General features: G+C 51.7%; 1 protein-coding gene across 1 annotated transcript in view; it reads right to left on the bottom strand.

Moving 5' to 3' along the window:
• The window catches only part of qars1 (glutaminyl-tRNA synthetase 1), a 110,232-nt gene that overhangs the window by 37,076 nt on the left and 52,201 nt on the right, over positions 1–20,955 (bottom strand). Inside the window, exons 11-14 of the mRNA XM_086002183.1 lie at positions 12,781–12,880; positions 9,405–9,483; positions 4,854–4,962; positions 384–514 (exon numbers count right to left, since the gene is read on the bottom strand). Of these exons, the coding sequence (XP_085858309.1) occupies positions 384–514; positions 4,854–4,962; positions 9,405–9,483; positions 12,781–12,880 (419 nt within the window). The remainder of the gene's footprint in view (positions 1–383; positions 515–4,853; positions 4,963–9,404; positions 9,484–12,780; positions 12,881–20,955) is intronic.

Raw genomic sequence — 20,955 nt, 5'->3', positions numbered from 1 at the left:
AAAGAGTTCAAGCAGAGTGCAGGCGGGGTAAATGGCCCAGCTCAGACTCGGCACAGGGCCCAGTCTCACTGGATCTCTGTCTGCACATCAGGCAGGATAACAACACGCTGCGAGACAGGGGGGCCGGGAGACCGGGACAGGGGGACCGGGGGGGCCTGGTAACCGGGACAGACTTTACAAAACCTAACCTCTGCCGGTGCCAATCTGTGTTTCAATATCTTAGGCACAAATGTCACGACCTCCACTGAGCGGAGATAGAGAGGAGGGAGGGAGAGCGAGAGGAAGAGGAGAGATGCGCCAAGCCTGAAAAATTCAGCCTGAGCACACGCTGGCGAATGCTCCCCTCCCCAGTCCATCGGCAGTGACTGAGCATCCCCGCTTACCACTGATCCCCAGTCCGATGGTGCGCTGTATATTTGATTCTGTAAGCCACTGGATCCATCTTCCCATCCTCCATAATCAGCTTCATACGAAGTGTCACCTCTCCCTCTGCAAACATCCCTTTCCGCATTTCCTGCGAGACAGGCAGAGAAAGAAAGGAGCTTAGTCTGAGGCAGACTCACTAAAACCGAGTAATGGTTTAATCGTGTAAAGCAGAAATTCTGTTATTTTAACAGGCTGTGAGGCAATGGCTAACACTGACACCTAGTGGCGGAGGCCAGTAATGGGCGATCATTCCCAGGCACAGACACTGAATGTGGGACCTTCAGCTCGACCCCATGGTTCGAGCAGAACTGCACAGGTCGCAGCACAATAACTCTCACCAGATGGAGCAGCCTGCAACAACAGGCAGAGGTCCCTCGGTAAGGAATCTGACTGTGAGGCTGAAGTAAACCAAGGCAAACTCTCCCACCCTCTCAGCTGAAGCACACAACACAGCGACACCCCAAAACAGACACGCCCCCAAACTCACGACCCAAGGTAGTGGTTTTCAATCTGTTGCGTGTTTGTGGTAGACCCCCTGTAAATAATGACCCACTCCCGGGGACCCCCTGTAAATAATGGCACACTCCCGGGGACCCCCTGTAAATAATGGCCCACCCCCGGGACCCCCTGTAAATACTGGCACACTCCCGGGGACCCCCTGTAAATAATGGCCCACTCCCGAGGACCCCCTGTAAATACTGGCCCAGCCCCGGGGACCCCCTGTAAATACTGGCCCACTCCCGGGGACCCCCTGTAAATACTGGCCCACTCCCGGGACCCCCTGTAAATACTGGCCCACCCCCGGGACCCCCTGTAAATACTGGCCCACTCCCGGGACCCCCTGTAAATACTGGCCCACTCCCGGGGACCCCCTGTAAATACTGGCCCACTCCCGGGGACCCCCTGTAAATACTGGCCCACTCCCGGGACCCCCTGTAAATACTGACACACTCCCGGGGACCCCCTGTAAATAGTGGCCCACTCCGGGGACCCCCTGTAACTACTGACCCACTCCCGGGACCCCCTGTAAATACTGGCCCACTCCCGGGACCCCCTGTAAATACTGGCCCACTCCGGGGACCCCCTGTAAATACTGACCCACTCCCGGGACCCCCTGTAAATACTGGCCCACTCCCGGGACCCCCTGTAAATACTGGCCCACTCCGGGGACCCCCTGTAAATACTGGCCCACTCCCGGGACCCCCCTGTAAATACTGGCCCACTCCCGGGACCCCCTGTAAATACTGGCCCACTCCCGGGGACCCCCTGTAAATACTGGCCCACTCCCGGGGACCCCCTGTAAATACTGGCCCACTCCCGGGGACCCCCTGTAAATACTGACACACTCCCGGGGACCCCCTGTAAATACTGGCCCACTCCCGGGACCCCCTGTAAATACTGGCCCACTCCGGGGACCCCCTGTAAATACTGACCCACTCCCGGGACCCCCTGTAAATACTGGCCCACTCCCGGGACCCCCTGTAAATACTGGCCCACTCCGGGGACCCCCTGTAAATACTGGCCCACTCCCGGGGACCCCCTGTAAATACTGGCCCACTCCCGGGGACCCCCTGTAAATACTGGCCCACTCCCGGGGACCCCCTGTAAATACTGACACACTCCCGGGGACCCCCTGTAAATACTGGCCCACTCCCGGGGACCCCCTGTAAATACTGGCCCACTCCCGGGACCCCCTGTAAATACTGGCCCACTCCCGGGACCCCCTGTAAATACTGACACACTCCCGGGACCCCCTGTAAATACTGGCCCACTCCCCGGGACCCCCTGTAAATAATGGCCCACTCCCGAGGACCCCCTGTAAATACTGACCCACTCCCGGGGACCCCCTGTAAATACTGGCCCACTCCCGGGGACCCCCTGTAAATACTGGCCCACTCCCCGGGACCCCCTGTAAATACTGGCCCACTCCCGGGACCCCCTGTAAATAATGGCCCACTCCCGAGGACCCCCTGTAAATACTGACACACTCCCGGGGACCCCCTGTAAATACTGACACACTCCCGGGACCCCCTGTAAATAATGGCCCACTCCCGGGGACCCCCTGTAAATACTGACACACTCCCGGGGACCCCCTGTAAATACTGACACACTCCCGGGGACCCCCTGTAAATACTGATACACTCCCGGGGACCCCCTGTAAATACTGATACACTCCCGGGGACCCCCTGTAAATACTGACACACTCCCGGGGACCCCCTGTAAATACTGATACACTCCCGGGGACCCCCCTGTAAATACTGGCCCACTCCCGGGGACCCCCTGTAAATACTGACACACTCCCGGGGACCCCCTGTAAATACTGGCCCACTCCCGGGGACCCCCTGTAAATACTGACACACTCCCGGGGACCCCCTGTAAATACTGACACACTCCCGGGGACCCCCTGTAAATACTGACACACTCCCGGGGACCCCCTGTAAATACTGACACACTCCCGGGGACCCCCTGTAAATACTGGCCCACTCCCGGGACCCCCTGTAAATACTTGCCCACTCCCCGGGACCCCCTGTAAAAACTGGCCCAGCCCTGGGGACCCCCTGTAAATACTGACACACTCCCGGGGACCCCCTGTAAATACTGACACACTCCCGGGGACCCCCCGTAAATACTGACACACTCCCGGGGACCCCCTGTAAATACTGACACACTCCCGGGGACCCCCTGTAAATACTGACACACTCCCGGGGACCCCCTGTAAATACTGATACACTCCCGGGGACCCCCCTGTAAATACTGGCCCACTCCCGGGGACCCCCTGTAAATACTGACACACTCCCGGGGACCCCCTGTAAATACTGGCCCACTCCCGGGGACCCCCTGTAAATACTGACACACTCCCGGGGACCCCCTGTAAATACTGACACACTCCCGGGGACCCCCTGTAAATACTGGCCCACTCCCGGGGACCCCCTGTAAATACTGACACACTCCCGGGACCCCCTGTAAATACTTGCCCACTCCCCGGGACCCCCTGTAAAAACTGGCCCAGCCCCGGGGACCCCCTGTAAATACTGACACACTCCCGGGGACCCCCTGTAAATACTGACACACTCCCGGGGACCCCCCTGTAAATACTGAGACACTCCCGGGGACCCCCCTGTAAATACTGACACACTCCCGGGGACCCCCTGTAAATACTGGCCCACTCCCGGGACCCCCTGTAAATACTGGCCCACTCCCGGGACCCCCTGTAAATACTGGCCCACTCCCGGGACCCCCTGTAAATACTGACACACTCCCGGGGACCCCCTGTAAATACTGACACACTCCCGGGACCCCCTGTAAATACTGGCCCACTCCCGGAGACCCCCTGTAAATACTGACACACTCCCGGGACCCCCTGTAAATACTGGCCCACTCCCGGGACCCCCTGTAAATACTGACACACTCCCGGAGACCCCCTGTAAATACTGACACACTCCCGGGGACCCCCTGTAAATACTGACACACTCCCGGGGACCCCCTGTAAATACTGGCCCACTCCCGGGGACCCCCTGTAAATACTGACACACTCCCGGGGACCCCCTGTAAATACTGACACACTCCCGGGGACCCCCTGTCAATACTGACACACTCCCGGGACCCCCTGTAAATACTGGCCCACTCCCGGGGACCCCCTGTAAATACTGACACACTCCTGGGGACCCCCTGTAAATACTGACACACTCCCGGGGACCCCCTGTAAATACTGTCACACTCCCGGGGACCCCATGTAAATACTGACCCACTCCTGGGGACCCCCTGTAAATACTGACACACTCCCGGGGATACCCTGTAAATACTGACACACTCCCGGAGACCCCCTGTAAATACTGACACACTCCCGGGGACCCCCTGTAAATACTGACACACTCCTGGGGACCCCCTGTAAATACTGACACACTCCCGGGGACCCCCTGTAAATACTGTCACACTCCCGGAGACCCCCTGTAAATACTGACACACTCCCGGGGACCCCCTGTAAATACTGACACACTCCCGGGGACCCCCTGTAAATACTGACACACTCCCGGGCAACGTTCCCTCGAAGCTGCGAGGCCGCGCGGCTGTTTGTCGGTCCCACGTGTGAAACTTTGCGCACGTGCGAAACTTTGAATGGGCTGCGCAGCCCGTTAAAGGGATCATGCACCCAAAAAAAAGAGGGGAACATTGCTCCCAAGGCACCCCTGTAATTATTGATACATACTCGGCTAGTCCTGTAAATATTGGCACTTCTGCAAATAGTGACGGGTGTTTAATTTGGGGGACGAGGATAGGGCAACGTCCATTGCAGTGTCAGTGAGGGTGTTTTGCCGGAGTGTGGTTATAGGACATAGAAACACACTGAACCCATCAACTCCAGAACCTGAATAAAGAGGAACTGGAGGCAGAATTTGCGTGCACTTTAGGCTGCGGCGGCTTCTTACTTCAAAGAGGAGGAGAGACTCTTCGATGGGCCGGTCTCTCCACGGAGACGGGGGCGGGTTGTGTCCTTTGATCTCGTCCACTTTCTGGTGACACGCGTAAGCCATACCCCTGCAGGACAGTGAAAGGAAGAAAGATTCTCAAAACTGAGCAGTTCAAAAAAATCTCACCACGAATCCTCAGTTTAATTTTGCTGCATGGTGCTGCTGTTTCAAGGCAGAAATAGAAAGACTTGCATTTCTCCAGCACCTTTCACCACCTCCGGATGTCCCAAAGTTTTTCACAGCCAACGAAGTGCTTCTGAAGTGGAGTCACTGTTGTAATGTAGGAAACGCAGCAGCCAATTTGCGCACAGCAAGCTCCCACGAACAGCAATGTGATAAATGACCCGATAATCTGTTTGTCACGTTGGGTGAGGGACAAATATTGGTCAGGACACTGGGGAGAACTCCCCTGCTATCCACCCGAGAGAGCAGTTTAACGTCTCATCCGAAAGACGAACACTCTCTCCCCTCACCTCAGTATCGGCCCAGGAGGGATATGGTTACCCCGGCACCGCTGCCTCTATTCACACCGTTACAGCTGAACAATATATATATATTTTTTTAAACTTAAGCAGATTTCGTTTAGTTTCACCCATGTTGCAGAAACTCACCGCCACCTTCTCAGGGCGACACGGGACGGACAATAAATGTCGGCCTTGCCAGCGACGCCCACTTCCCAAGAATGAATTTAAAAAAAACTCTAGCCCCTGCCCTCAGACATTGGAGAGGGTGGGAAGGTGCGAGACAGGGTGATAAGTGGAGAGGGTGGAGGCAAGTTTGCTTGAGGAGGTGGTGATGGCTGTTTCGAAGGAGGTAGATAGCATGCTGGAGGATTGTGATGGACTGGGGAGGTCAGCAAGCAGAGGAGGGAAAGGTGGATGGTAAGGAGCTGGGAGGGAGAGGATTGAAAGGAAGGGGGTGGATGTGAAAAAATGAAGCACTGTTTTCTAAAAATTAGCATGCTATCGACTTCTTTAACTCTGCTACAGTTCCCAGGGCTTAAAAACCAGTGTCACTCACAGAAATCATATCCCAGTTGGTACAACCGCTACAGAGTTTCGGTGTTTTGTTTGTGAGAGGGGCCAAGCCACTCAATTCAAATACAAACATCTTGTGGGTTTTGATCAAATAGATTTTTGATTAGCATCCTTTTTGCATTAACACTTATTTAAATCTGCTCGGTTCTGGTATTTAGCAATGTGTCTGTTGCCTTTGAAGAGAAATATAAAAAAAGGAAGAGAAACACAACGTAAGAATATAATTTAGTGCAGCATCTGTAAACTATTTATTATTTTTTACGAGGAGCTAACTAAGCTTAACAACTGTAAAAACGGACGCTGTACTTGTGTTAGCATTGACTGGTTTTACTCTTTCATCAATTAGTTTGCCAGTTAAATCTCAAGTGAAAGTCTAGTACAAAATGTTTTTAATTAATTCTCTCGCTTGTGGGGGGGAGGGGTGGGGGGGGGGTGGGGTGGTGTCCAGAACTCAGGGCCATCAACATAAGACAGTCACTAATAAACCCAATGGGGAATTCAGGAGAAACTTCTTTACCCAGAGAGTGGTGAGAATGTGGAACTCGCTACCACAGGGAGTGGTTGAGGTGAATAGGGTGTAAAAGGGGAGGGGGTGTTGCAATATTAATTAAGGAGTCAATTACTGCTGTAAGGAGGGATGATATATTAGCGGGTTCCTCTAATGAGGCCATATGGGTAGAACTTAAAAACAAAAAGGGGGCAAGCACTTTGCTGGGAGTGTACTATAGGCCCCCAAACAGTCAGGGGGAGATAGAGGAACAGATATGTAGGCAAATCTCAGAAAAGTGTGAAAATAATAGGGTAATAATAGTGGGGGATTTCAACTTCCCCAATATAAATTGGGACAGTCAGAGTGTGAAAGGCTTAGAGGGTGCAGAATTCTTAAAGTGCATCCAGGAGAGCTTTTTGAGCCAACATGTAGAAAGTCCTACAAGAGAGGGGGCGGTACTGGACCTAATTCTGGGGAATGTAGCCGGGCAAGTGGTGGAAGTGTCAGTAGGAGAGCATTTTGGCGACAGTGACCACAATTCGGTGAGATTTAAGGTGGTCATGGAAAAAGACAAAGACGGCCCGGAAATAAGGGTTCTAAATTGGGGGAAGGCCGATTTTAATATGATAAGGCAGGATCTGGCCAAATTGGACTGGGAGCAGCTACTTATAGGAAAATCCGCATCAAAACAGTGGGAGACTTTCAGAAGGGAAATAGAGAGAGTACAACGCCAACATGTTCCTGTAAAGGTCAAGGGTGGGACCAACAAGCAAAGGGAACCTTGGATGACAAGGGATATACAAAAATGCATTAGAAATAAAAGGGGGGCTTTTGGCAGTTACAAAAGACTAAAGACGGAAGAAGCCCTAGAGGAGTATAAAAAATGCAGGGGCATACTTAAAAAAGAAATTAGGAGGGCGAGGAGGGGCCATGAAATAACACTGGCGAGCAAAATAAAGGAAAATCCTAAGATGTTTTATAAGTATATTAAGGGCAAGAGGATAACCAGGGAAAGGGTAGGGCCCATTAGGGACCAAAGTGGCAATCTGTGTGTAGAGCCAGATGATGTAGGCGGGGTTTTAAATGAATTTTTTGCATCTGTGTTCACTATGGAGAAAGACGATGCAGACATAGAAATCGGGCAAGGGGGCTGTGACATACTTGAACATATTAGCATCGAGAGGGAGGAGGTGCTAGCTGTTTTAGCAGGCCAAAAAGTGGATAAATCCCCAGGCCCAGACGAGATGTATCCCAGGCTGCTGTGGGAGGCAAAGGAGGAGATTGCAGGGGCTCTGACACAAATTTTCAGAACCTCTCTGGCCACAGGGGATGTACCAGAGGACTGGAGAACAGCTAACGTAGTACCATTATTCAAGAAGGGTAGCAGGGATAAACCAGGGAATTACAGGCCAGTGAGCCTAACATCTGTGGTAGGGAAATTATTGGAAAAAATTCTGAGGGACAAAATTAGTCTCCACTTGGAGAGGCAAGGATTAATCGGGGATAGTCAGCATGGCTTTGTCAAGGGTAAATCATGTCTGACAAATCTGATTGAATTTTTCGAGGGGGTGACTAGGGGGGTGGATGAGGGAAATGCTGTGGATGTGGTCTACATGGACTTCAGTAAAGCTTTTGACAAAGTCCCGCATAGGAGACTGGTCAAGAAGGTAAGAGCCCATGGGATCCAGGGTGCCTTGGCGCGTTGGATCCTAAACTGGCTGAGTGGCAGGAGGCAGAGGGTGATGGTCGAAGGTTGCTTTTGTGACTGGAAGCCTGTGTCCAGTGGGGTACCTCAGGGATCGGTGCTGGGTCCCTTGTTGTTTGTGATCTACATAAATGATTTGGATGAGAATGTAAAAGGTATGATCAGTAAGTTCGCAGATGACACGAAAATTGGTGGGGTGGTAAATTGCGAGGAGGAAAGCCTCAGGCTACAGGACGATATAAACGGGTTGGTCAGATGGGCGGAAAAGTGGCAAATGGAATTTAACCCTGAAAAGTGCGAGGTGATGCATTTTGGACGGACAAATAAGGCAAGGGAATACACAATGAGTGGTAGGACCCTAGGAAGTACAGAGGGTCAGAGGGACCTTGGTGTACATGTACATAGATCCCTGAAGGCAGCGGAACAGGTAGATAAGGTGGTTAAAAAGGCATATGGGATACTTGCCTTCATTAGCCGAGGCATAGAATATAAGAGCAGGGAGGTTATGATGGAACTGTACAAAACGCTGGTGAGGCCACAGCTGGAGTACTGTGTGCAGTTCTGGTCGCCTCACTATAGGAAGGATGTGATTGCTTTGGAGAGGGTGCAGAGAAGATTCACCAGGATGTTACCTGGGATGGAGCGCCTCAGCTATGAAGAGAGGCTGGACAGGCTGGGGTTGTTTTCCTTGGAGCAAAGAAGGCTGAGGGGGGACCTGATTGAGGTGTACAAAATGATGAGGGGCATAGATAGGGTAGATAAAGAGGAACTTTTCCCCTTAGTAGGGGGGTCAATAACAAGGGGGCATAGATTCAGGGTAAGGGGCAGGAGATTTAGAGGGGATTTGAGGAGGAACTTTTTCACCCAGAGGGTGGTTGGAATGTGGAACTCAATGCCTGAAAGGGTGGTAGAGGCAGGAACCCTCACAACATTCAAGAAGCATTTGGATGAGCACTTGAACTGCCATTGCATACAAGGCTATGGACCAAATGCTGGAAAATGGGATTAGACTGGACAGGGATGGATGGGCGGCGCAGACACGATGGGCCGAAGGGCCTCTTTCTGTGCTGTAAAACTCTATGACTCTATGAGTATAGATGTATTTAAGGGGAAGCTAGATAAACACGAGGGAGAAAGGAATAGGGTGAGATGAAGGGGGGGGGGGGGGTGGGGAAAAGAGAGGAGGCTCGTGTGGAGCAGAAACACCGGCACGGACCAGTGGGGCTGAATGGCCTGTTTCTGGCTGTACACCCTGTGTAATCACTAACAGGACCCACCTTTTAATGAGTTCCGCCGCCCAGTCGTACAGCTGGTCAAAATAGTCTGAAGCATGAGTCACAGCATACGGCGTGTAACCTTGAAAAAGGAATCGAGTAATTGCAGTTAGCGGCAGCCCAGCTCAGCTCCGTCTCCCAGCTACCCAGCAAGCGCTCGGTCACCACGGGCCATTTAAGCAAAATGTCCTGAATGTTTTCTGTTTCTTGGTTATATTTTACTTGCTCTAGCTCTCGCTCACTGCCACCCAAAAGTAGAATAGCCCAGGTATGACCGTTACCAGGGACACAACCACTGGATCCCCCAGGGCCACAGCAGACTGCAGCCCCGGCGCCGGCGGAGACTGCAGCCCCGGCGCCGGCGGAGACTGCAGCCCCGGCGCCGGCGATGATATCAGCCACATTTGTCCCTCTGGATCTGCTGGGCTGAGAGCCACAGACTCACACCTGGAGCAAGCCTGGGCACTGCTGTTAATTGAGACCCAGATTGTAGCAGAGCCGAGAGTGCGATGCTCCCTCTCTTTAGCTGCCATCACAAGGATTGACTTAACATTTAATGGGAGGCGGTAACAGGTTCAGCTAAGGAAGTTCAGTGGACCACCTCTCACTCCCCTGATGGCTCAGCGGGACTGGCCGTCAGACAGAATGGCACGGAGTCACAGAGGCAGAGAGTCCCACATCAGTCCCTGGTCGGTACGAGATAGCTGATCCCAGGTGGGGTGACGATGAGGCGAGAGAAACGGAAAATAACCAGGATTGCTCTGGCTAATCAACGCCTCCGACTGGAAAGTGCGCGGAATGAGGACAGAATCAGGCTCAATGACAAACCCCCTCGGTCAAAATGGCTGGATGGCATTCACTGGGATTATACGTGAAGGAGTCACTTGGCATTGGGTACCTGGGGAACTGTATTTCAGCAGGTCCGCTCCTTCAGTGAGAGGGGAACAGGGAGGCAACTCGGCAAAAAAATACTATAGGCTACAGGAAACTTTGGTTTATCCGGAGGTTGTATGTCCGGAAACCTCGATCTACCGGCAGAAATCAGGAGCCGTTTTGTTAGTTTTGTTTTCTTCTCGTGGCTTTGTTTTCAACAGTCGGGCTCTGGAAAGTCTCTCTGAAGCTGTTGCTAAGCTACAGAGACGCTTCCAAGGTACGGGCCGACTGTTTACAAGCTGTTGCTAAGCAACAGTGTTTGTTGTCAGATACGGAGATGAAAACCTCCGTATGCTTCAACATTAACTTTGTATGTCCGGCAGTTTTGATAGATCGGCAACAGCTCGGTCCCGTCGGTGCCGGATATAACAAAGTTTCCTGCACTTAGCAAAAGTAAGAGTCTGGGCTGGGTTAGAGGGAACATCGAGCAGGGGGCCCGGGACTAGCGGGAGAGTGCTCGGGATTAATGGGAGTGTGCTCGGGATTAGTGGGAGTGCGCTCGGGATTAGAGGGAGCGTGCTCGGGATTAGCGGGAGCGCGCTCGGGATTAGAGGGAGCGCGCTCGGGATTAGCGGGAGAGCGCTCGGGATTAGAGGGAGCGCGCTCGGGATTAGCGGGAGCGCGCTCGGGATTAGCGGGAGAGCGCTCGGGATTAGAGGGAGCGTGCTCGGGATTAGCGGGAGCGCGCTCGGGATTAGCGGGAGCGCGCTCGGGATTAGCGGGAGAGCGCTCGGGATTAGCGGGAGTGCGCTCGGGATTAGAGGGAGCGTGCTCGGGATTAGCGGGAGCGCGCTCGGGATTAGCGGGAGAGCGCTCGGGATTAGCGGGAGTGCGCTCGGGATTAGCGGCAGAGGGTTCGGGATTAGCGGGAGTGCGCTCGGGATTAGCGGGAATGCGCTCGGGATTAGCGGGAGTGCGCTCGGGATTAGCGGTCTGACTGCACTGATATTTCTTCTGAGAAATGGTGCAGGAGCGACACAATAAACAAACAGTAATTGGGAAAATGCTGGAATCTATTATAAAGGATGTAATATTTGGGCACTTAGAAACTAATAGTAAGATTGGGCAGAGTCAAATGGACTTATGAAAGGGAAATCCTGTTTGACAAACCTGTTGGAGTTCTTTGAGGATGTAACTAGTGGAGTAGACAAAGGGGAACCGGTAGGTGTGGTGCATCTGGATTTTCAGAAGGCTTTCGATAAGGTCCCACACAAGAAGTTGGTGAACAAAATTAGGGCACATGGAATTGGGGGTAATATACTAGCATGGATTGAGAATTGGTTAACAGACAGAAAACAAAGAGTAGGGATAAACGGGTCTTTTTCAGGATGGCAGGCTGTGACTAGTGGGGTACCGCAAGGATCGGTGCTTGGGCCCCAGCTATTCACAATCTATATCAATGATTTGGATGAGGGGACTAAATGTAACATTTCCAAATTTGCTGATGACACAAAGCTAGGTGGCAGTGTCAGATGTGAAGAGGATGTGAAGAGGCTTCAAGGGGATCTCGACAGGCTTAGTGAGTGGGCGAGAACATGGCAGATGGAATATAATGTGGATAAATGAGAAGTTATCCACTTTGGTAGAAAAAACAGAAAGGCAGAGTATTTCCTAAATGGTGAAAGATTGGGGAATGCAGATGCTCAAAGGGACCTGGGTGTCCTTGTACATGAGTCACTGAAAGTGAATGTGCAGGTGCAGCAAGCCATTAGGAAGGCAAATGGTATGCTGGCCTTCATTACAAGAGGATTTGAGTACAGGAGTAAAGAAGTCTTACTCCAATTATATAGGGCCCTGGTGAGACCACACCTGGAGTACTGTGTACAATTTTGGTCTCCTTGCCTAAGGAAGGATATACTTGCCATAGAGGGAGTGCAACAAAGGTTCACGAGATTGATTCCTGGGATGGCGGGACTGTCGTATGAGAAGAGATCGAGTAAACTAGGCCTGTATTCTCTTGAATTCAGAAGAATGAGAGGGGATCTCATTGAAGCATACAAAATTATTACAGGGCTTGATAGGGTGGATGCTGGGAGAATGTTTCCCTTGGCTGGGGAGTCTAGAACCAGGGGCCACAGCCTCAGGATAAAGGGTAGGCCATTCAGGACTGAGATGAGAAGAAATTTCTTCACAGAAGGTGGTGAATCTTTGGAATTCTCTACCCCAGAGGGCTGTGGAGGCTCAGTCATTGGGTATATTCAAAACAGAAGTCGATAGATTTCTGACTAGTAAGGGCATCGAGGGATATGGCGATAGGACCGGTGAATGGAGTTGAGGCAGAAGATCAGCCATGATCTCATTGAATGGCGGAGCAGGCTCGAAGGGCCGAATGGCCGACTCCTATTTCTTATGTTCTTATATATTCAAACATCCAGTACATTCAATATGCAAATCCAGCGTGATCCGTCTGGAACTATTGCCCAGTCTGCCCATCCCCCGCACGTACCCAGCCACTCCACCATCTCCCTGATGCCCCGGAAATATTTCTCCTCCTCTTTCTCCGGGTTTGTATCGTCATAACGAAGGAAGCAGATCCCGTCATTCGCCTGCAATTAATGTTAATCTCAATAAGTAACAGCTTGTAATTATACAGCACCTTTAGCCCAGGGGAGTGCGAACCTGGGGGCTTTGCATGGGCGTGAGGAGAGGGAGAGTTGCCAAGTGGGAGAGGAGAGATGACTGAACACAGTATAACACTGGGGTACAGTACTGGTGGGTACAGGTCTGTCACTGTATAACACTCGGGTACAGTACTGGTGGGTACAGGTCTGTCACTGTATAACACGGGTACAGTACTGGTGGGTACAGGTCTGTCACTGTATAACACTGGGGTACAGTACTGGTGGGTACAGGTCTGTCACTGTATAACACTGGGGTACAGTACTGGTGGGTACAGGTCTGTCACTGTATAACACTGGGGTACAGTACTGGTGGGTACAGGTCTGTCACTGTATAACACTGAGGTACAGTACTGGTGGGTACAGGTCTGTCTCTGTATAACACTGGGGTACAGTACTGGTGGGTACAGGTCTGTCACTGTATAACACTGGGGTACAGTACTGGTGGGTACAGTTCTGTCACTGTATAACACTGGGGTACAGTACTGGTGGGTACATGTCTGTCAAAACACTGGGGAACAGTACTGGTGGGTACAGGTCTGTCACTGTATAACACTGGAGTACAGTGCTGGTGGGTACAGGTCTGTCTCTGTATAACACTGGGGTACAGTACTGGTGGGTACAGGTCTGTCACGGTATAACACTGGGGTACAGTACTGGTGGGTACAGGTCTGTCACTGTATAACACTGGGGTACAGTACTGGTGGGTACAGGTCTGTCACTGTATAACACTGGGGTACAGCACTGGTGGGTACAGGTCTGTCACTGTATAACACTGGGGTACAGTACTGGTGGGTACAGGTCTGTCATTGTATAACACTGGGGTACAGTACTGGTGGGTACAGGTCTGTCACTGTATAACACTGGGGTACAGTACTGGTGGGTACAGGTCTGTCACTGTATAACACTGGGGTACAGTACTGGTGGGTACAGGTCTGTCACTGTATATCACTGGGGTACAGTACTGGTGGGTACAGGTCTGTCACTGTATAACACTGGGGTACAGTACTGGTGGGTACAGGTCTGTCACTGTATAACACTGGGGTACAGTACTGGTGGGTACAGGTCTGTCACTGTATAACACTGGGGTACAGTACTGGTGGGTACGGGTCTGTCACTGTATAACACTGGGGTACAGTACTGGTGGGTACAGGTCTGTCACTGTGGAACACTGGGGTACAGTACTGGGGGATACAGGTCTGTCACTGTATAACACTGGGGTACAGCACTGGTGGGTACAGGTCTGTCACTGTATAACACTGGGGTACAGTACCGGTGGGTACAGGTCCATCATTGTATAACACTGGGGTACAGTACTGGTGGGTACAGGTCTGTCGCTGTGTAACACTCGGGTACAGTACTGGTGGGTACAGGTCTGTCACTGTATAACACTGGGGTACAGTACTGGTGGGTACAGGTCTGTCGCTGTATAACACTGGGGTACAGTACTGGTGGGTACAGGTCTGTCACTGTATAACATTGGGGTACAGTACTGGTGGGTACAGGTCTGTCACTGTATAACTCTGGGGTACAGTACTGGTGGGTACAGGTCTGTCACTGTATAACACTGGGGTACAGTACTGGTGGGTAAATGTCTGTCAAAACACTGGGGAACAGTACTGGTGGGTACAGGTCTGTCACGGTATAACACTGGGGTACAGTACTGGTGGGTACAGGTCTGTCACTGTATAACACTGGGGTACAATACTGGTGGGTACAGGTCTGTCACTGTATAACACTGGGGTACAGTACTGGTGGGTACAGGTCTGTCACTGTGGAACACTGGGGTACAGTACCGGTGGGTACAGGTCCGTCATTGTATAACACTGGGGTACAGTACTGGTGGGTACAGGTCTGTCACTGTATATCACTGGGGTACAGTACTGGTGGGTACAGGTCTGTCGCTGTATAACACTGGGGTACAGTACTGGTGGGTACGGGTCTGTCACTGTGTAACACTGGGGTACAGTACTGGTGGGTACAGGTCTGTCACGGTATAACACTGGGGTACAGTACTGGTGGGTACAGGTCTGTCACTGTATAACACTGGGGTACAGTACTGGTGGGTACGGGTCTGTCACTGTATAACACGGGTACAGTACTGGTGGGTACAGATCTGTCACTGTATAACACTAGGGTACAGTCCTGGTGGGTACAGGTCTGTCACTGTATAACACTGGGGTACAGTACTGGTGGGTACAGGTCTGTCACTGTATAACACTGGGGTACAGTACTGGTGGGTACAGGTCTGTCACTGTATAACACTGGGGTACAGTACTGGTGGGTACAGGTCTGTCACTGTATAACACTGGGGTACAGTACTGGTGGGTACAGATCTGTCACTGTATAACACTGGGGTACAGTACTGGTGGGTACAGGTCTGTCACTGTATAACTGGGGTACAGTACTGGTGGGTACAGGTCTGTCACTAACACTGGGGTACAGTACTGGTGGGTACGGGTCTGTCGCTGTATAACACTGGGGTACAGTACTGGTGGGTACAGATCTGTCACGGTATAACACTGGGGTACAGTACTGGTGTGTACAGGTCTGTCACTGTATAACACTGGGGTACAGTACTGGTGGGTACAGGTCTGTCACTGTATAACACTGGGGTACAGAACTGGTGGGTACGGGTCTGTCACTGTATAACACGGGTACAGTACTGGTGGGTACAGGTCTGTCACTGTATAACACTGGGGTACGGTACTGGTGGGTACAGGTCTGTCACTGTATAACACTGGGGTACAGTCCTGGTGGGTACAGGTCTGTCACTGTATAACACTGGGGTACAGTACTGGTGGGTACAGGTCTGTCACTAACACTGGGGTACAGTACTGGTAGGTACAGGTCTGTCACTGTGTAACACTGGGGTACAGTACTGGTGGGTACAGGTCTGTCACTAACACTGGTGTACAGTACTGGAGGGTACACGTCTGTCACTAACACTGGGGTACAGTACTGGTGGGTACAGGTCTGTCACTGTGTAACACTGGGGTACAGTACTGGTGGGTACAGGTCTGTCACTGTATAACACGGGTACACGTCTGTCACTAACACGGGTACAGTACTAGTGGGTACAGGTCTGTCACTGTATAACATGGGTACGGTACTGGTGGGTACAGGTCTGTCACTGTGTAACACTGGGGTACAGTACTGGTGGGTACGGGTCTGTCACTGTATAACACTGGGGTACAGTACCGGTGGGTACAGGTCCGTCGCTGTATAACACTGGGGTACAGTACTGGTGGGTACAGGTCTGTCGCTGTATAACACTGGGGTACAGTACTGGTGGGTACAGGTCTGTCACTGTATAACACTGGGGTACAGTACTGGTGGGTACAGGTCTGTCACTGTATAACACTGGGGTACAGTACTGGTGGGTACAGGTCTGTCACTGCATAACACTGGGGTGCAGTACTGGTGGGTACAGGTCTGTCACTTTCACACTGGGGTACAGTACTGGTGGGTACAGGTCTGTCACTGTATAACACTGGGGTACAGTACTGGTGGGTACATGTCTGTCAAAACACTGGGGAACAGTACTGGTGGGTACAGATCTGTCGCTGTAACACTGGGGTACAGTACTGGTGGGTACAGGTCTGTCACTATAACACTGGGGTACAGTACTGGTGGGTACAGGTCTGTCACTAACACTGGGGTACAGTACTGGTGGGTACAGGTCTGTTTCTGTATAACACTGGGGTACAGTACTGGTGGGTACAGGTCTGTCACTGTATAACACTGGAGTACAGTGCTAGTGGGTACAGGTCTGTCTCTGTATAACACTGGGGTACAGTACTGGTGGGTACAGGTCTGTCACGGTATAACACTGGGGTACAGTACTGGTGGGTACGGGTCTGTCGCTGTATAACACTGGGGTACAGTACTGGTGGGTACAGGTCTGTCGCTGTATAACACTGGGGTACAGTACTGGTGGGTACGGGTCTGTCACTGTGTAACACTGGGGTACAGTACTGGTGGGTACAGGTCTGTCACGGTATAACACTGGGGTACAGTACTGGTGGGTACAGGTCTGTCACTGTATAACACTGGGGTACAGTACTGGTGGGTACGGGTCTGTCACTGTATAACACGGGTACAGTACTGGTGGGTACAGATCTGTCACTGTATAACACTGGGGTACAGTACTGGTGGGTACAGGTCTGTCACTGTATAACACTGGGGTACAGTCCTGGTGGGTACAGGTCTGTCACTGTATAACACTGGGGTACAGAACTGGTGGGTACGGGTCTGTCACTGTATAACACAGGTACAGTACTGGTGGGTACAGGTCTGTCACTGTATAACACTGGGGTACGGTACAGGTCTGTCACTGTATAACACTGGGGTACAGTCCTGGTGGGTACAGGTCTGTCACTGTATAACACTGGGGTACAGTACTGGTGGGTACAGGTCTGTCACTGTGTAACACTGGGGTACAGTACTGGTGGATACAGGTCTGTCACTGTGTAACACTGGGGTACAGTACTGGTGGGTACAGGTCTGTCACTGTGTAACACTGGGGTACAGTACTGGTGGGTACAGGTCTGTCACTAACACTGGGGTACAGTACTGGAGGGTACACGTCTGTCACTAACACTGGGGTACAGTACTGGTGGGTACAGGTCTGTCACTGTGTAACACTGGGGTACAGTACTGGTGGGTACAGGTCTGTCACTGTATAACACGGGTACACGTCTGTCACTAACACGGGTACAGTACTAGTGGGTACAGGTCTGTCACTGTATAACATGGGTACAGTACTGGTGGGTACAGGTCTGTCACTGTGTAACACTGGGGTACAGTACTGGTGGGTACGGGTCTGTCACTGTATAACACTGGGGTACAGTACCGGTGGGTGCAGGTCCGTCATTGTATAACACTGGGGTACAGTACTGGTGGGTACAGGTCTGTCACTGTATAACACTGGGGTACAGTACTGGTGGGTACAGGTCTGTCACTGTATAACACTGGGGTACAGTACTGGTGGGTACAGGTCTGTCGCTGTATAACACTGGGGTACAGTACTGGTGGGTACAGGTCTGTCACTATAACACTGGGGTACAGTACTGGTGGTTACAGGTCTGTCACTGTATAACACTGGGGTACAGTACTGGTGGGTACATGTCTGTCAAAACACTGGGGAACAGTACTGGTGGGTACAGATCTGTCGCTGTATAACACTGGGGTACTGTACTGGTGACACAGGTCTGTCTCTGTATAACACTGGGGTACAGTACTGGTGATACAGGTCTGTCACTGTATCACACTGGGGTAGAGTACTGGTGGGTACAGGTCTGTCTCTGTATAACACTGGGGTACAGTACTGGTGGGTACAGGTCTGTCACTGTATAACACTGGGGTGCAGTACTGGTGGGTACAGGTCTGTCACTATAACACTGGGGTACAGTACTGGTGGGTACAGGTCTGTCACTAACACTGGGGTACAGTACTGGTGGGTACAGGTGTGTTTCTGTATAACACTGGGGTACAGTACTGGTGGGTACAGGTCTGTCACTGTGTAACACTGGGGTACAGTACTGGTGGGTACGGGTCTGTCGCTGTATAACACTGGGGTACAGTACTGGTGGGTACGGGTCTGTCACTGTATAACACGGGTACAGGTCTGTCACTGTATAACACTGGGGTACAGTTCTGGTGGGTACAGGTCTGTCACTGTATAACACTGGGGTACAGTCCTGGTGGGTACAGGTCTGTCACTGTATAACATGGGTACAGTACTGGTGGGTACAGGTCTGTCACTGTATAACACTGGGGTACTGTACTCGTGGGTACAGGTCTGTCACTAACACTGGGGTACAGTACTGGTGGGTATAGGTGTGTCACTGTATAACACTGGAGTACAGTACTGGTAGGTACAGGTGCGTCACTGTATAACACTGGGGTATAGTACTGGTGGGTACGGGTCTGTCACTGTATAACACGGGTACAGGTCTGTCACTGTATAACACTGGGGTACAGTACTGGTGGGTACAGGTCTGTCACTATAACACTGGGGTACAGTACTGGTGGGTACAGGTCTGTCACTGTATAACACTGGAGTACAGTACTGGTAGGTACAGGTGCGTCACTGTATAACACTGGGGTATAGTACTGGTGGGTACGGGTCTGTCACTGTATAACACGGGTACAGGTCTGTCACTGTATAACACTGGGGTACAGTACTGGTGGGTACAGGTCTGTCACTAACACTGGGGTACAGTAGTGGTGGGTACAGGTCTGTCACTGTGTAACACTGGGGTACAGTACCAGTGGGTACAGGTCTGTCACTGTATAACATGGGTACAGTACTGGTGGGTACAGGTCTGTCACTGTATAACACTGGGGTACAGTGCTGGTGGGTACAGGTCTGTCACTGTATAACACGGGTACAGTACTGGTGGGTACAGGTCTGTCACTGTGTAACACTGGGGTACAGTACTGGTGGGTACAGGTCTGTCACTGTATAACACGGGTACAGTACTGGTGGGTACAGGTCTGTCACTAACACTGGGGTACAGTACTGGTGGGTACAGGTCTGTCACTGTATAACACGGGTACAGTACTGGTGGGTACAGGTCTGTCGCTGTATAACACTGGGGTACAGTACTGGTGGGTACAGGTCTGTCACTGTATAACACTGGGGTACAGTACTGGTGGGTACAGGTCTGTCACTGTATAACACTGGGGTACAGTACTGGTGGGTACAGGTCTGTCGCTGTATAACACTGGGGTACAGTACTGGTGGGTACAGGTCTGTCACTGTATAACACTGGGGTACAGTACTGGTGGGTACAGGTCTGTCACTGTATAACACTGGGGTACAGTACTGGTGGGTACAGGTCTGTCACTGTATAACACTGGGGTACAGTACTGGTGGGTTCAGGTCTGTCACTGTATAACACTGGGGTACAGTACTCGTGGGTACAGGTCTGTCACTGTATAACACTGGGGTACAGTACTGGTGGGTACAGGTCTGTCACTGTATAACACTGGGGTACAGTACTGGTGGGTACAGGTCTGTCACTGTATAACACTGGGATACAGTACTGGTGGGTTCAGGTCTGTCGCTGTATAACACTGGGGTACAGTACTGGTGGGTACAGGTCTGTCACTGTATAACACTGGGGTACAGTACTGGTGGGTACAGGTCTGTCACTAACACTGGGGTACAGTACTGGTAGGTACAGGTCTGTCACTGTGTAACACTGGGGTACAGTACTGGTGGGTACAGGTCTGTCACTAACACTGGTGTACAGTACTGGAGGGTACACGTCTGTCACTAACACTGGGGTACAGTACTGGTGGGTACAGGTCTGTCACTAACACTGGTGTACAGTACTGGAGGGTACACGTCTGTCACTAACACTGGGGTACAGTACTGGTGGGTACAGGTCTGTCACTGTATAACACGGGTACACGTCTGTCACTAACACGGGTACAGTACTAGTGGGTACAGGTCTGTCACTGTATAACATGGGTACGGTACTGGTGGGTACAGGTCTGTCACTGTGTAACACTGGGGTACAGTACTGGTGGGTACGGGTCTGTCACTGTATAACACTGGGGTACAGTACTGGTGGGTACAGGTCTGTCACTGTATAACACTGGGGTACAGTACTGGTGGGTACAGGTCTGTCACTGTATAACACTGGGGTACAGTACTGGTGGGTACAGGTCTGTCACTATAACACTGGGGTACAGTACTGGTGGGTACAGGTCTGTCACTGTATAACACTGGGGTACAGTACTGGTGGGTACAGGTCTGTCACTATAACACTGGGGTACAGTACTGGTGGGTACAGGTCTGTCACTGTATAACACTGGGGTACAGCACTGGTGGGTACAGGTCTGTCACTGCATAACACTGGGGTGCAGTACTGGTGGGTACAGGTCTGTCACTTTCACACTGGGGTACAGTACTGGTGGGTACAGGTCTGTCACTGTATAACACTGGGGTACAGTACTGGTGGGTACATGTCTGTCAAAACACTGGGGAA

Source organism: Somniosus microcephalus, chromosome 11, assembly GCF_052327205.1.
Source record: "Somniosus microcephalus isolate GS21.2 chromosome 11, FLI_Smic_1.0, whole genome shotgun sequence".
In the NCBI taxonomy this organism is placed as follows: Eukaryota; Metazoa; Chordata; class Chondrichthyes; order Squaliformes; family Somniosidae; genus Somniosus; species Somniosus microcephalus.
Note: the sequence above shows the minus strand (reverse complement) of the source record. Positions and strands in the feature narration are given on the sequence as shown.